The sequence below is a fragment of the Anser anser genome, assembly GCF_964211835.1.
Source record: "Anser anser genome assembly, chromosome: 1".
NCBI classification, from domain to species: Eukaryota; Metazoa; Chordata; class Aves; order Anseriformes; family Anatidae; genus Anser; species Anser anser.
Genome location: NC_139720.1, coordinates 105,405,518 through 105,423,528, shown reverse-complemented (window position 1 = coordinate 105,423,528; position 18,011 = coordinate 105,405,518). Strand labels below are relative to the sequence as shown.

General features: G+C 41.1%; 1 protein-coding gene across 2 annotated transcripts in view; it reads right to left on the bottom strand.

Annotated features, from left to right (window-relative positions):
* Positions 1 to 216: 216 nt before the first annotated feature.
* The window catches only part of GALNT8 (polypeptide N-acetylgalactosaminyltransferase 8), a 35,946-nt gene continuing 18,151 nt past the window's right edge, over positions 217 to 18,011 (bottom strand). For both annotated transcript variants that reach the window (XM_083821476.1, XM_083821475.1), the window contains 6 exons: positions 16,783 to 16,897; positions 8,484 to 8,669; positions 7,055 to 7,192; positions 6,069 to 6,164; positions 5,319 to 5,486; positions 217 to 2,077 (listed from right to left, as the gene is read on the bottom strand). In XM_083821476.1, coding sequence (XP_083677602.1) covers positions 1,907 to 2,077; positions 5,319 to 5,486; positions 6,069 to 6,164; positions 7,055 to 7,192; positions 8,484 to 8,669; positions 16,783 to 16,897 — 874 coding nt within the window. In that variant the 3' untranslated portion in view covers positions 217 to 1,906. The remainder of the gene's footprint in view (positions 2,078 to 5,318; positions 5,487 to 6,068; positions 6,165 to 7,054; positions 7,193 to 8,483; positions 8,670 to 16,782; positions 16,898 to 18,011) is intronic.

Here is an 18,011-nt window from a genome sequence, read left to right as displayed (position 1 = left end):
TTATTAGTGAGAGCAATGTATTACTGCTGTAGCACAAAAAAAAAAAAAAAGCAAAAAAAAAACACTAAGTTGTTCTTTATGTCTCACCAAGCATCACCAGAAAGCACTAGTCAGAAAATTGAGTTATTCTCTTATGGCTACTGTCTTTCCTGTCTACTAAATTAGCCAAACAGTTGCATTTGTGGATGGGCTTCAAAAAAATAAGACAACGCATACTTGAGAGAAACCAATATATTAGTACATTTGAAGTGTTTTGTTTTGTTGTTGATCCTTGTGTATAACGGTTGGCCATACATTAAGAAACAGAAAATCCAGACTTTCTGGAATATTTTGATGTTTTCCAAACTCTAATTTCAAAACAAAATTGTTCAAATGCCTATTACATTTTGGTTGTATTAAAGTGACATATTAAGATGAAGAAATGGTTATGTGAACACTTTTTATTTACCATCACCAGCGGCAGCAAACCAGATTATATTCTCAGTAGTGCTGGCAAAATTTCCACAATCTTCACTGTGCTTTCCAAATTGCTAAATCCTTTGGCTTTGGTCAGACACACTGTTGAAGATGCAGAAAACCAGCAGAGCACATATAAAACATTTTCTTTGGTGTCTGGCTTTGACACAAAACATGGGAATAAGAGTTAATTTTAGTAGCTTAAATCCAATCTGGATAAAATGTAGCACTTTTAAAAATCAATTTTCAGGGAAAAAAAAAAAAAAAAGCCCCCAAAGATTTTCTTTTAAGAAGAGTTTGTCCAATTCCAGACCTGAATATCAGGGATAGATGGTTCACACCGAGTTTACAGAGAAATCAGAAAACAAAACGGAAGTCATATGAGTTCATGAGATTATATTCAAACAAACTCTGAACACATTTTCTAATCAAATAAAATGCTTGCCACTTTTTTGATAATGAAATTACTTCAGGCTGAAACTCTGTATAGTTTCAGTGAGTTTGTTTTGCAGGAGTTCCCTTTAACAAATAAGCGTAGGTCCTAGGAGTGGTTACTCTAAGAAGTAGGACAGCCAGTTCCTCCTACCCCTATTTCTATACTAGAGAAGAGGAATTCATATTGAGTCTACCTGGAGTTTGCCTCTTATTAGCAACTCAGACTGTACCTTACTTGGTTTCTTCAACAGACATACACTACTGTACTGGCCTTATATTAGTTTGCAGAAACTACTGAATTCAATCCCCCTTAATCCACGCTGTTAGCTGGCTCACACAAGTCAGCTTCATGAAGGTATTCATTAAACAGCCTTAGTGTAGCACACTGCTGAATCTAATAAGCTTTACTGAGAAACTGATTCATGTCCAGGTAAATTATACAGAAAGAAAATGCACTTCATTTCACCCACTAGCATGAACACATCATGCCAAGAAGTATTGCATTATCTGCATCACCCAAGAAAAATTTTCCAATTCAGCCTAAGATAAACTCATAAACTGTGATTAAACAAGAAGCCTTAGACCCATATTTGTTATTTCTGAATATTCGTAAGTTACGAAGTGAGAGACCTTGCACCTGCTCTGTCATTAATGTGCAGAGGTAAGCACTTCCAAATGACATCATAAATAACTCAGGTGGGCTGAAACACTTTTGGGAGTAACTGCTTCTCTCCAGTGATGACGAAACAGAGCAAAGACAATTCCACTCCTAACCAAACAAACTCATGGTTAGGAGTGGGATTGGCAAGGGCACTTGGCAAGGGATGCTAAGAGCACAGAGAGATGAATGTGTACCTTTGCATTAGTAGACGACAGCTATTGTAGTAAGTAACACATTGTAAAAACCCTTGCAAAACCCTTGTAAAAACCCTATCAAACTCTTCAGTTCACTGCTTTCAGTGCTGTGTTATGAACATAGCAATTTTCAAAGAAAAAGATCCTCAATTAAACGCTTTCACTGCTGTATCCTGTGTTCCAGATCTTTGGTCTTTCCCCAGTCCTTTACTGTGTGTTGAATATTCCACCTTTGTCCCGTGCAGGTCTGCATTACAAGTCTATATGTACCTGTATTGTCTGCTGTGATTTCAAGGCATCTTTTAGTGTTTCTGTTGATTACAGCTGATCCCTACAAAAGGAAAAAAAAATGTGAGAGAAGATGTGGGCATTTAAATTTAGTGCTTAGTCAGAAAGTAATTGTCTTGGCCTCTACAAATGAGTCTGACAAACACTACTAGGTGACAGATATAAAAGAAAAATTTTGCACTTGCCTCATGCTAATGAAGCATGACAGTTTTTGATACCCTTCAATGCCTATTAAATATATTTAGAGGTTTATTTTGTGTCTGCTTTTCAGAGTTTTTCATTCTTGTTTGTTTGTTTCCTTTTACACTTCAAATAAACATTTTATTACATCATAAAATAATAGAATCATAATCATAGAATCACTTAATCACAGAATGGTTTGGATTGGAAGGGGCCTTAAAGACCATCCAGTTCCAACCCCCCTGCCATGGGCAGGGACACCTTCCCCTAGACCAGGTTGCTCAAAGCCCCATCCAGCCTGGCCTTGAACACTTCCAGGGATGGGGCATCCACAGCTTCTCTGGGCAGCCTGTTCCAGTGCTTCACCACCCTCATAGGAAAGAATTCCTTCCTAATATGTAACCTAAATCTACCATTTTTAGTTTAAAGCCATTACCCCTTGTCCTATCATTACACTCCCTGACAAAAAGTCCCTCCCCAGCCCTCCTGTAGGCCCCCTTTAGTTACTGAAAGGCTGCTATAAGGTCTCCCTTAAGACTTCTCTTCTCCAGGCTGAACAACTCCAACTCCCTCAGCCTTTCTCCACAGGAGAGGTGCTCCAGCCCCTTGACAATCTTTGTGGCCCTCCCCTGGACTCCTTATAATACTTCCATGTCCTTCTTCTGCTGTGCACCCAGAGCTGAACGTAGTACCCCAACTGGGGCCTCACAAGAGCACAGCAGAGTGGGAGAATCACCTCCCTCAGCCTGCTGGCCACACTTCTTTTGATACAGCCCAGGATAAGGTTAGCTTTCTAGGCTACAAGTGCACATTGACAGCTCATGTTGAGCTTGTCATTAACCAACACCCCCAGGTCCTTCTCCTCAGGGCTGCTGTCAATTCATTCTCTCCCCAGCCTATATTTGTGCTTGGGATTGCTCTGACCCAGATGCAGTACCTTGTGGTTGGCCTTTTTGAACCTCATGATGTACATACAAGCCCACCACTCAAGCCTGTCCAAGTCCTTCTGCATGCCATCCCTTCCTTCTAGCCTGTCAACTGCACCACTCAGCTTGGTGTCATCAGCAAACTTGCTGAGGGTGCATTCAATCCCACTGTCCATGTCACTGATAAAGATGTTAAACAGTGTCAGTCCCAATACCTGCCCCTCAGGGACACCAGTCATGACTGATCTCCACCTGGACATTGAGCCATTGACCACAACTCTTTGAGTGTGACCATCCTATGAATTCCTTACCCAATGAGTGGTCCATCCATCAAATCCATGTCTTTCCAATATAAAGACAAGGATATCATGCAGGACAGTGTCAAATGCTTTGCACAAGTCCACACAAATTATATCAGTTGCTCTTCCCCTATCCACCAATGCTGTAACCCCACTGCAAAAGGCCACAAGATTTGTCAAGCACAATCTTCCCTTAATGAGGCCATGTCGGCTATTACCAATCACCTCCTTATTTTCCATGTGCCTTAGCATAGTTTCCAGGAGGATCTGCTCCATGATCTTGCCAGGCACAGAGGTGGGACTGACTGGCCTGTAGTTCTCTGGATCTTCCCTTTTTCTCTTTTTAAAAATGGGGGTTATGAAGTTCCCTCTTCCAGTCAGCAGGAACTTCAACAGACTGCCAATTCTTAACACTGTATCCTGTTTCTAAATAAATCTTAACATATCTTAACATTGCATCCTATTTCTCAATAAAACTAATAACAGATAAAAGAATGGTCATGCCTTATCTCTAAGTTAATATTTCAGTTTTAACTATTGCGAATGCAGTGGGGTGTGATTAAGTCATCTCGTTACACTGGAAACGAGGATGTTGACAAGTAGCTGGGCTCCAGACCAACAGGATCTTAACTGGCTCCTGTTTGCCAGTTGTTTGATTATAATAATGCTCGACACATATGAGGAACTGAAAGTTTACTTTTAAGGTGGATCTAAATCTTCCAGAAACACACCTACACTTTTTTCTAAGTTTTATGGTTACAGCCCAGACTAAAGATAAAAGAAATTCTGTATTAGAATTTCTGGAGACCATGTAAATCGATAATATTTGTTATACTTCACTGAAACCTTTGGCTTTCACCAGTTCAACTCTATTCTCTACCACTCTTACTGGATTTGTCTCCTGTTTAGTTTTTCACTGAAAGGGATATATAGTAGACATTGCCCATACATCCTATGTAAAATTAATTAACTACTACTTACATAAGCTAATAAGGTTTGAACTGCCTGACAAGGGTGAAGATGCATGGCTTCCTTTCCCACCTCTCCCTCCATCGTTGCTGTTGCTGCCAGTTTATCCTCCCCCTGCACCATCATACACCATGGCTGTCTCTCTCCTAGACTAGTTGACTAAGCAGAAGGAAGAGGTACTGAATACAGAAGATGAAAGTATCACTGAGGCTCTTAAGCATGTCATCAGCATCAGCTAGCATAAATACTGCACAAATGGAGACAACTGAACTTTTCATAGCATGAAGACTCTAATGGCCAGCTGTAACCAGAGCACTGAAAGGATGAACCTAGCTTGATCTCTGGCTAGGACTTCCATGCTCAGACACTGTTACAGATGAAAGTACCAGAGAGGGAGCAGGCCTGTTACTTTTTCCCTTAAGACCAACAGGTCCCATGATAAGACTGGGAGGACAGATGGTGGGTAGTGGAGAGGGTTCACAATGCACAGTCAGACCAAAAGCAATAGAGACTCTTGGGCTTGCATATTTCGTACCTTTCAGCTGAGCTGTGAGCAAGTGAATGTTTTTAGTCTTCCCAGCTAAAAATGACAAGACCTTTATGCTTTAACCTTTGTGTAACAGGCTTAAGCCAGCTGATTCTACCCAGACAGACAGACAGATGGACAAATGTAAGTGGCTATGGTTCAGATAACAAGTGAAGACTGGTCAGCTTCTGTTGTGTGACCATTCCCCATATCACACACCCCTGAAGATGAAATCAACTTCACCTTAGCTCTTGTAGTGGCACCTGCAAGTCTTGAAATTGAGGCAACACTATTCACAGGCAAACTGCTATGCAAGGAAAGTGTTTAAGGGTTACTCATAATGGGAAAGCTTATCGAAATGTGGGGACATAGAAATGCACCTACCTGCTTAAAATCCCAGTGCAAGTTCAGGCCTTTACTCACAGCTATGTCACATTGCTCTAAAATTGGCAGGTCCCCACTCCCAGGGTCTGTTACACATCGATCAACTGCATTTAGTCGGGCACGTAAACCTCCTATGTACATTTCGCCTGTGCTGTGATAAAACACGTGCTGAAAGGCAAGGTGACACCACTGACAGTGAATTAAAGTGCTAAGGAAATCTCATCAGCAGATTGATAGAACACAGTTCCCAAACTGATATTGAGCTGTATCACCTGTACAGTACCAGTACTCACTGATCTCTCAGTAATTAAACTAGGACGAATGTGACACCATACAACATCTTTCTCCTGTGGTAATGAAAAAAAGCAGGATGCTTACTCCTGAATGGTAACCCTCAGCTTCCTACCTATGGAGAGAGTAGGCAGTGAGGTGTGTGGAAGAGCTCCATCTCTCTCCCTTTTAACGTGCTGATCTTCTGTCAATCAACAGGATCAGTATCAACATAAGGTCTCACATTTTTCAGCAAGGCTAAATCAAAAACCTTAGTTTAACGCACTTAGATATCCACATGAGCCTGCTCTGCTACCAGTTGGATTGGGGATTAGAATTTAATGAAATAAAGTTTAATATTTCCCTTTCAAAGCATAGAGAGAATAGTCTTGAAGTACCTTTTTCATGTCCCTTTGAGCGCTTAAAAGTAACAGTTAGCAATACCTCATATGTGAATATCTGTTCACTTGTTTGCATTACCTGTGGTGAGTATGCATGACAGGGATATATAATTGGTGTGTTTCCAGGGACCGGACCTTGATCAATACAGATGTCTTCTTTCAATGTGTTTTTCATCTACAGAATAAAATAGGAAATTTACCATGAGGAACAGCAATTCTATTTTTGACTCCTCATCACTAATTTTAGAAACTGTCCTGAGAGTAATGTTACTTTTTTCAGAGCTTAGTATTGAATCCTGAAGTGGGAAATGCAATATGGTTTTAGAAAAAAAAAAAATCTTGAATTACTGTTGTAGAAATTATTCATCACAGTAAAAATCAAAAGCAAATCTAAGGTACTTCAAAGGCTCATAAATGTTGTGTAACATTGCACCATCTCAGAAGTCACCAGACAGCTCCAAACAGGTGGGTATCACTGCCCAGCTACAGCAAGGTATATAAGCCTGGGTCTAGAATCTGTCTAGCTATGTTAAGAAGCCACTGCAGCCTGGATGACCAGTTCTCCCTTTTGTAAACAGGGAGAACTATTGCAATTATACATATTGCTATTCTCTAGAACTATTGCTAAACTATTTGCTATCTCGATTCATACCTTCATGTTTTCCAAATTATCCTGCTAACTTCTGCAGAAAAAATCCATACAATCCAATCCTTACTATTCTACTCCATGGAAAAATGCAGGTACTTACAAGAAGTTGTCGATCTATTCTTGTTGAACAGTTAGTGAGCTTTTCATATAGTAAAACAACGCATATTATGCACTTTCCCAAATTACTTTTGTACTCTCATCAGCATGTATACAATAACCACAGTTTAGAAATTCTAGTTTGACAACTAATATGAAAAAAGATGTTTGAAAGCTTTAATGTCTAGAAAGACATGTTAAAAGACTTTTTAAAGTTTCTAGGGAAATATATTACAATCAGAAAAACAGTGTTTGCAACATTTCTTCCTAACACTAGAGTTAATGAGTTTTTCCATATTTGAAATAGACTCAGTACTTACTGTTCCATAGCCAACAATGTTGGGAAGAAATCTTAAATTAGGGTAAACATTTTTTATGTACCAGTCAAAGCCTTTACAGTTCAGTTTTTTCCTTAGCTCTTTTCTGGAAGAAAGATCTCCATAGTCTATTCCAGAATTCTGCAATAACACCATACTTAATTTCAGAACATAAAAGTCATCTGAGAAACCAGGAAAAACACAGACTTATTTCTCCATATTTCCTATTAATGACATACAAATTATATTCAAAAGGTCATTTTGAAAAATCCATGCATGTTTTTAAACTTCAGAAATTCAGAACTTGTTTTGCCTAGAAGTACCAATACATTGATGAAAAACTAACATGTTATGATTTCATAAATATAAAGAATATCAAAGTAGGAAAGTTTGACAGAGATAAGTCCTACAAGAATTTATATCCAGCCTTTAAGCAGTTTTCTAAAATGCAGTCTGAGGCCTGAATCAGTTAGCTTAGGAATTTGACCTTCATTTGTACATCCCAGAGAAAAGTGGTCATTAGAAATGAACAATTTTCACACAGGTTTCATTCATTGTGAAAACTGTTATGTATGTTACAACTAAAAGCTTAGTTTTTGATGACTACCATATTCAGATGAAAAATTCCATATATTTACTGTAAAGGTTAATTAATGGGAAAGGGAAATGAATTATTCTGATGTTTTAATTTATAGTATGTGACTATATATTTTGATTTGTTTCTTTAATACAAGCAAAATACAAGTAGATGGGAAGCTATTCTTCCTTTGTTAAAGATTCATAAACCCACTAAGGGCAGACTGGGAAAATTCATACAGTTTTTGTTATTAACCAAAGATTACATACTCAAATGACTTGACAATTCCATATCTTCAACTGTTTGTACAGGTTAAAATCATATTCACAAGTACTGAAGTTAATTAAATATATATCCATATATATATAAAAAATAAATAAAAGAAACAATTAAAGGACAAATTATTATTAAAGGAAAAATAGCAGTGTAAAAATGTTTTTCATGAACAGGAGTAAAAAAACTTGAACAGTAAATGACTTCACAAAGTGAGAGAGAACCAGAAAATTCCAACGAAGAATCAAACAGGGACCTAATTTTATAAGACTTACTTCATAGATCTCAGTGAGTGTTAAGAATATCAAGCCAAATGAGAAGTCGATATACTGTGATTAACATGAATGAGCTACTGCATTTGAAAACACTTTATGAGTGGTGCCTGATGTAATTCACACTGCTTTCTTAGCCAAAGAGGAACAAGTCTATGAGCATGGCTCTTAGATGTCATCCATACCAATAATTATCACCATATCAATATTAATAACTTTTTTTTTAATAACCACTCTTATAACCATAAGCTCTTATTTGTCCACTTTTAAACCCTGGTTATCAGTTTGAAACATAGGAGAACATTGCCACCTCAATTGGAAGATTCCATGCAAAGTAGACCATGTACTTGTAGTCATCCATCCATACTTCCGCTACTCGCAAGGCATTGCGTTTCACTGCAATACTCAAGTCTGGCAAGTAAGGCTTGTGGGCTCTTTCCAAATGAGCAATTCTCGAACAGGGCAGTACTTCTATTTTACCTCCACACTGCCAGGCCTGGATCAAGAAGAGAGAATGTCAGGTGAAGTTGCCTATTTCTTCAAGCTCTATGCATTTTTGTTAAAATGTTCCCATTTTTGGTCTCCCTAGTCTTTCACCAGATGAACTGCCATGCCCTCAACATTCCAAGTTATATTTCCCAGCTTGAGTGAATGAGAATTTTTCAATACCTCTCATTTCTACTGTGTGTTGCCCTATCACAAGTCCAGGAGAGCAAAGGAATATTCTTTCTTCCTTTTCTTTGCCATCATCATCAACAGAACTGCTCACCAGTTTCCTGCTGCAAAGCGCTCAGAACCACTTTGATACTCTAAGGCAAACTGGTATATGCCTCCAAACAGTCTCACTAGAAGCTAGACTGCTAAATACTGTGGTGAATGTGGATCTGAATTAGGAACTGTCAGGAGCAGTGACATTGCCTGGAACATCCTGAGAACAAAATTCATCCTGCAAAATCTTATATGTTAGGAAGAATTCAAGAGGAAGAAAAAAATCCAGTGGGTTCCTGGAAAATATGTACATGGCATTCAAAGAGATACCTAAGCAGGCTACAGCCAACACTTCAAAAGTACCAAAGATCCAGCGCAAACATACCCAGCCTTACTATATATGAACCAGTGCAAGTGTGTCCTCAAGAGGCCAGAAGCTATGCTAATCTAAACTCAAGTTTACTAATTCAGAACTAAAAATAAAAAGAGCTGTAAGAACATGAGAAAATGTCCATACTGGACCAAAGGTCCATCTAACCTGTATTCTGTATACAGAACAAACTACAAACTTATTCCTGGAAAAGGGTAAGAACAAGCCAAATACATATGTTACCTCTCACAGTCCTCACTTATTTTCAGGCCAGGGGACTTTCTGCTTATTCCTGTGATTCACTGGTGTTTACTAACTCTGACTAGGTTTTTCTTCAATAACTCTTCAGTCCTCCCATGAATGACTGAAAATTTTTAAGACCCACCATACTGTTTGGAAGGAGATCCACAAATCTGCAGCTGGAAGAGTGAAGTTACTCCTCCCTCTTGTTCATTTTGAACCTGGTTACTACTGTCTTTCAAAGCCCCGTGGCTTTCATATTTCTTTAGAAAGATAAGCACTATGTTTTTTGTTTTTTTTTTCTTTCTTTTCTTTTTTCAATCTTCTCAGGTCTTCTAGAATATCTCCATCCACTATTACTTTTCAAAAATACTTGCTAATGGAATTTTTATTTCTGTAACATGTTCCCTAATAGCTGAAGACACTCCAGATAACAATGTTGGGGAGGGGGGGAAGTCATCCATTCTTGATTTGAAGACATCTGAAGTTGAAGAATACATTACTTTCTAGGGGACATGGACATTTCTGTTTTGTTTTAAGGATTAAAGTTGTGCTTTTGCAGTGGAAAATTCCACTAACCTTTCATTTTCAAAAGTGATTGCACAGATATAGCAGTGGGGAGTATGTTAAGCAGATAAGGGGACAGTGGAAAGTCCCACTGTCCCAAAATAAGGAGGATGATTAAGAAAAACAAGACAAGCAGTTGCAGAATCATCAAGAACAAGAAGCTACAAAATCATGGGCCCCTCCAGTTAAAAAAAAAAAAAAAAAGAGAGAGAGAGAGAAAAAAAAGAAAAGAAACTAGAAATAGGTGAAATTAAAGGTTGGTCAAATAAAATTGCACATACAGGGCATTGTAACAACCAGTGCATAGTTCATGAACCTGTAGCACTCAGCCAATGAGGCAACAAGGAAGGAATCAAGCGTCGGGTAACAGGGAATACAGGCCTTTGATACACTTCCGCTGTGCGCTCCTGATTGCAGAACACCTGCCATTGCAATCATGAATAAAAATGGTACTTCACTGAGATCTGCAGCTGCAGATTATTTCTCACAAACTGGGGGCTCGCCCAGGATCCAGTTGCCTTCAGAGGAGCCCCATTACCACTGCAGCAGGAAAGCGTGCCCCACTGATTTCAGCGGTCCTGTGCCTTGGTGACAGTGGCTCTGCAGAGAGCTGACAAAGGAACCAAGACTGGTTAAGAAGAAAGGATCAGTGAAGAATTAGGGAAGAAAGGAAGGTAGGCACTCCAGTTTCGAGAACCGACCCAGTAACTCTGTGCACAGATCAAGGTAAGAAATATTAAGTATTGCCTTGGGGGTTGGGTAAGACTCGTGTGAAGTGTGACTGAGATGTACTTTTGCACGAAGTGAGTGTGGAGTCCTGATCCGTGGTTCTGTAGCTCCACAAGGGGCACAGCCAGAGACAGACAAAGTAAGAGTTAGAAGAGAGAAAGGAAGAGTCTTGTGGAAATCTGGTGTACAGTACCTCTGTGCACAGTAAAGTGCTCAGCAGTACACCCCCATTTTCTCAAACTGGAACTTTCGTGTGTGGTACCCTGCAGGAGGAAAAATTTCTGCAGCAGCACACTGACAAGGGCTAGGAAAAATAGGAAATAAGGGTTCCAGGGGACAGGGAGATGTCCCTAAGGCAGTGCCTACCAGCATTCCTTCAGGAAGAATGATAAGAAATTGGAAAAGAATAATCCCCAAACTAGAGGAAATGATAAAAAGAAAATGATTAAAAACTGTGTATTAATCTAAACAAAAGAACCAATTGAGGGAACAGCAGTATTTTGGCCAAAATATGGGTCTAATGAAAATTGGGTTTGTCAGGCTTTGAATTTATACGTAAACAATAAGACTCCATGTTTGGAGGAGGAGTTGTTATGCTGCTTGCTGCGTGCAGGGGGTAAGTCAGTTTTTATTGAAAAAGGGCTATGACCAGGAGAAAGAGGAGTCAGAGGGAAGTGCAGGTTGATGGAAACCCTTGGATAAATCCCCCCCTTCCCCCCCCCCACCTCCCCGGCAATCCTAATATTGCACCAGTAGCAGCAGCAGCCGCTCTAGTAAGGGAGCCAAGGACTGCAGTTAACCCCGACCCTAGAGAAAAAGTGCATTCTGGACTCTGGCAAGAAGGGCTCAGTGGGACAAGGACAAATAGGTTATGTGAACTCCCCCCCCCCCCCAGCAGAGAGGTTAGGAAATTTAAGAAGGAAATGAAGTCTTTAACTGAGGACCCTACAGGACTAGCAGAACAGTTAGATCAGTTTCTAGGGCCTAATTTATATTCAGGGCAGGGGGGACAATATCGATCTTGAGTATGTTATTCACTGGAGAAGGGGGGGGGGAATGATTAGGCAGGCAGCTATGCAAGAATGGGAAAGAACCAACGCCCCAGGACAAAAAATAATTCCAGAAAAGCAGAAATATCCTTTTGCCGACCCCAACTGGGATAATAAACCACAACACAGAAATCATATGGGAGACTTAAGGGATATAATAATAATGGGAATTAAGGAAGCACGAATAAGAGAGTACTTGGGGATGAATCCTGAGGATCCAGTAGCCCAAGGGCTCTTGAAAGTTGATTTTGTCACTAAAGCCTGGCCAGATATACAGAAAAGCTCCAGAAGGTGGAAGGATGGAGCAAACAGTCATTGGAGACCCTCCTGTGGGAGGCCCAGAAGGTGTTTGTCAGGAGGGTAGATGAGAAGGAAAAGCAGAAAGCGAAACTAATGGTCTTCACAGTGGACCAGGTAGTGAGACAGAGGGTCGGAGACAGAGGAAGAAAAGTTTCAGGGGAAGTCAGACCCAGGATGGAAGGGAGAGGAAGAGAGACAAAAGAATGGCAGGCAAGGAAAGCTACCTGTGTTACAGCCTAAATCCTAGCAGGGACAGGCTTTGAGAAAATGTTTTAAGTGTGGCCGGGCCAGTCACCTCAAACAGGAGTGTCTGGAATGGAAGAAGGAGGAGAGATTGTTTGCTGTTATAAATTCAGAATAGGGGAGTCAGGGCTTCTCAGAAAGCTGGTCCCACTGAGCGCCCCTGATAAATATAGTGGTGGGACCTAATGAAGCAGTTCTATTTAAAATAGATAATGGGTGTTATGGTTTTACCCAGCTGAGCAGCTGAGCTCCACTACAACTGCATCACTCCCCCTTCTCAAAGGGAAAGGGGAAGAAAATACAATGAAAAGGTCTCAAGGACTGAGGTAAGGACAGGGAGATCACTCAACAGTTACTGTAACAGTTAAAACAGACTCAGAATAGGGAGATTAATAAAATTTGTTACCTATTGCTGATGGGCTGGAGCAGTGTGAAACAAAAAAAGAAACAAGCTGGGAGCGCATTCTCCACATCCACCCTCTTCCACATCCTCCCCTACCATAAACTGGCGTAGGAGGGCTGGGAGTGGGGGCTGTGGTTGGTCTGTAACACTTTTTCTCTGCAGCTCACTCACGATTGCTCTCTTCTCTGCTCCGCCATGGGGTCCCTCCCATCGGGTGCTAGTCTTGTGTGGGCTTCTCCATGGGTGGCAGCTATTTGTGAGCTGCTCCTGGTATGGGTCCATGCTGCAGGGTCCATCCCCCAGGAGCAAACTGCTCCAGCACGGGTCCCCCACGGGCAGCAGCTCCCCCCAGACCCCCTGCTCCTGCGTGGGCTCCTCTCCACGGGCTGCAGCTCCGGCCCGGGGCCTGCTCCTGCGGGGGCTCTCCATGGGCCGCAGCCTCCTCCAGGCCACATCCACCTGCCCCACCGGGGGCTCCTCCACGGGCTGCAGCGTGGAGATCTGCTCCATGGGCTGCAGGGGACAGCCTGCTCCACCAGAGGCCTCTCCACAGGCCGCAGGGGAACTGCTGCTGCGTGCCTGGAGCACCTCCTGCCCTCCTGCTGCACTGACCTTGGGGGCTGCAGGGCTGTTTCTCACTCCTGTCTCCCAACTGCTGTTGTGCAGCAGTTTTGTTTGTTTGTTTTTTGTCCCATTACCCCCCCCCCCCCCCCCCCCTTTCTTAAATCTGCTCTCACAGAAGCACAAACAACATCGCTTGTCAGCTCGGCTCTGGGCAGCAGTTGGTCCCTTTGGAGCCTGCTGAAACTGGCTCTGATTTGACATGGGCAGCTTTTGGATTCTTCTCACACAGGCCACCCCTGCAGCCCCCTGCTACTAAAACCTTGCTACAAAAACCCAGTACGCTGGGGCAGCTAGGTCATCACTGGCCCATAAAGTATCAGGGCTTAAATTAACTAATGAAACCCTAAAGGTGACAGGGGCAGAAGGGACTGGGATAACAGTGCCACTTTTTGGGGACACCAAACTGAGACTAAGGTATAAAACGATCACTGGGCAATTATTGAATGTACCCAAGGCAGGGACTAACTTGTTGGGAAAGGATTTGATGATGAAATTGGGCATTCAAATTGTAAGTTGTTAGACTGGAATAACAGTGTCAATGAAGTTATTGACAGAGGTTGATGAAAAAGAGAAAGACCCTGTGGTATGGGTCATGGAAGGAAATAGAGGAGGGCTTAATATCACTCTCCTGAGGACAGGTATGCAGGAAGGATATGAGGCAATAAATCAGAAGCAATACCTTATCTCAACTGAAGGACAATTTGGTCTTAAACCAGTAATGAAAGGGCTGATTACAGATGGGTTATTGGAGCCACGCTTGTCTCCCTTTAACACTCCTATCCTGACGGTAAGGAAGGCTGGCAGTCAGAAAGGCTGGCGGAAGAAAGATCAATGAGATAGTGCAGAAGTGGCACCCTGTGATTCCAAATCCATACACTCTGATGAGCAAGATCCCACATGAGTGTAAGTGGTTTAGTATGACTGATTTAAAAGATGCCTTCTGAGCCTGTCCATTGGACCCCAAGAGTAGAGATATATTTGCCTTCAAGTGGAAAGACCCTGAAATGGGGCAGAAACAAAAATACAGATGGACAGTTTTACTTCAGGGGTTTACAGAGTCACCAAATTTATTTGGGAAAGTTCTAGAGCAGACTTTGGAGCAATTCCAACCACTGGAAGGGGTGCTAATGTTACAATATGTGGATGATCTTCTGTTGTCAGGACAGGAGAAATATTAACTGTTTTACATCGAGGGAGTCATTACGGAGTTCAAGCAACGTGTGACACTGTGCTATGGAAATATGTATGTGAGAGAATATATACTCTGGCTAACCAAGTATGCAGGGTAAATAAACATAACAATTATCGGCAGCCAGCCTAAAGGGGGGCGAGAAACAGAAATTCGACCTTCCAAAGTGTACAGGTAAATATTAAAGAACTCCATAGAGTAGGTAGATTTAAATACTTATTAGTCTTGGTCGATCATGTGTCAGGGTGGGTGGAAGCTTTCCCTTCAGTATCTGCTACACTGTGAATGCGGTAGCTAAGGTAATTTTAGAACAGATAATTCCCAGGTATGGAATTGTTTAAAATATTGACTCTGATCAAGGAAGTCACTTTACATCACAAATATTGCAAGGGCTAATGTGGACTCTAGGAATTACAAGGGAATTTCACACTCCTTGGCATCCTTCCTCTTCTGGAACGTTGGAGCAGATGAATCAGACAGTAAAGAAGCAATTGAGTAAGTTAGTACTGGAAACTTGGCTCCCCTGGATGAAGTGCTTACCTTTGGCACTTCTCCAAATTCAAATGGCACCAAGAAAAGATGTGGCAGTTTCACCATATGAAATTTTATTTGGATTGCCGTACCTGGGCAAAGGGAATGAGTTATCTCAATTTGAGACAAAAGATGTTTTTCTCAAAAATTATATACTTGGGCTGTCATCCTCTTTGTCATCTCTTAGGGCCTGTGGATTGTTAGCTCAGACTCCATCTCTGGAAGTCCCAATCCAACCATTTCAAGCAGGAGATTAGGTTTTGATACAAACATGAAGGGAATCAAAGCTACAGCCTGAGTGGGAGTGACCATTCCAGGTACTCCTGACTACTGAGAATGAGAACAGCTGAGAAAGGGTGGACTCACTACATCCGGGTGAAGGCATCAATAGACCCTGAGACCTGGGAGACCGTTCCTATAGGAGAACCTTTAAAATGAAAATTAGGAGGAAGTGTAGATCATAGTTGTAAACTAACCTTTAACTTATTTGGAAAAATTAATGAATACCATGTGTAATTGTGGAAAAGGGTTGGATTACGTAGAATTAGAGTGTCCCCACAGTATTCTGGTTTTTATATTAGTATGCATATCATTCTTCATACTGATGGAAATTCAGGGAGCAATAATACTAACCCTGGGTGTGGGAATGTTACCCATAAGGTAGGGAATTATCCATATTGTACCAAATATGGTAATTACGGGAGTGCTAATATATATAATGCACACCAAACATGGTGCAGGAATCATTCAGTAACTGGATGGCCAGTCCCAAATGGCAAAGGGTGGTATTGGCAATGTGATAATAGGGCCAGGAAAGCGTTTCCCCTAGGATGGAAGGGAGCTTGCACCCTGGGTGCAAGCAATAATTCTGAACATAATCATTACTGAGGATATGCAAAACCAAAGCACAGGTCTCCTTGAGACCCACCTATGCAGAATCAAGAGAACTTCAATTAATCCTGTAGTGGAGAGAGGAACAGTGTTTCATAGTTTTGCAGGGTGGTTTATCCCTTGGTTAAGGGTGAGTGAGTTAGGAAAAGCTATTGTGAGTATCTCAGCCATAGTTGAAGAATTAGAAAATAACACTCTAGATGTGAGCAGGGCACTGCAAGAGGAGGTGACAAGTTTGTCAGAGATGGTATTCCAGAATCTAATGGGCATGGGTTTATTACTGGCCTTGCAAGGAGGTGTTTGCACTATAATTAATGCCAGTTGCTGGATTTATGTAGACTGATCTCAAAAATATTTGGGAGAAAACCAAAATCTTACATGAGGTGGCCCAAGACAACACTTCCTGGGGTTTTAGAGACATTTGGGAAAAATCGACTTTGTTGTTGCCTGGTTGGCGTTGGCTCATGCAACTATTTGTTGGTACTATAGTAATAATGGCATTGTATATTTTGATCTGCTTGCTTATTCCTTGTATTAATCCTTCTATGACATGTATCAAAAATGTATCTTCTTGGCGGAGACTGTCATCCCCCCATGACATTTGAAGGAAAATATTGTGCCCAAATTTTGGAAAAAGTCGAGAGTGGAAGATGTGAAGAGGTGCAAAATCAACAATAGGAGTAAGAAATATTTTTTTTTCCCCCCCAAAAAAATGAATACTAATTTTCACTGCTACTTTCAGGAAAAGGTTAAAAAATGGCTTACCCTCAGGCCAAGTTCAACATTTTCTCCTCCATATATATGCATTCCACCATCCAGTACACCAATCTCACCCAGAAATTTTCTATCTGCAGCAAGAATCCCCATTATAGATGGGCTCCTGTAGTATAAAACAAGCACAATTGGAAATAAGCAACAATGATGAAAACAAAATAGAGTCTACTGGCCATCAATCAAAGCTTGAACTTCCAAAATATCCAAAGGAGAGTAACAGGTTAACTTTAAACCAACATGTGGATCAGCAGAGAGGAATCCAGAAGACAACAAATAAATTTGATCAATGGTCTAAAAAGCATGATCTAGTATTGTTTAAAGAATTAGTTCTATTTCGAGAAGAGATGTGGAGGCAGTTTTCAGATATTTAAAACAAGAAGAAATCAAGTTAAACTGGAGCGAGGAAGAGTAAGGTTAGACATTATGCTAAAAAAACTTGCACAGTAAGACACATTGCTAAGGGGGATCATGAAATTGCTGTCAACTGAGCTTTTGAAAGAGATGAGACAATTGTGTGACAGGAACAATTTCACTGCAGATGAATCCAGCATAGAGGCTAGGGAAAAGGGGACAGAAGGTGGATTTGGTCCTCTTTTGTTATTCCCATCCTCTGTGACCAAACCCATTTCCGTTTTCTCCCATATAAAAATTGTGGACCTCCTCCCCAAGCTCCCCAACACCAAACCATTCTTTAAGCTACCAAAGGGGAAATTGTAATTGCTCTGTAGTTGTGACCAGGGAATGATCTGACATGGAGTGCAAGAGGGCCTGACAGTAGAATGAGTTAAGGTGAATGGAAGTAGGAATGACAGGGTCAGAACAACTCTACATAAAGGAGGGAAGATTCCCTTGTCGTCAAGAAAATAAATGATGCTCAGGAACCATTTTTGGCAAACAGAACTGGTACAGGGAGGTGAACCATACACCAGGTTATGGTGCAAGGTGACAGCATTCCTATGGCTGGTGCTGGTGAAGGTATATGTAAGGAATTGTCTTGTGTTGCATCTTTGGTGACTCTTTGTAGATCCATTTAGGGCAGTAGGACTTTTTCCAATGCATTGTTCATGGAATCCTTTCATATTTAAATAGAAGCATTCCATTTCCATTCTCCTGTCAAACAATTACTGTTTACTATATAATGTTTTTAACACATTACAGAAACCAGTTTCATATATAGCTTTTTGTCTAGGTATCTGTGAAACTTTATCTCCAACATTTAG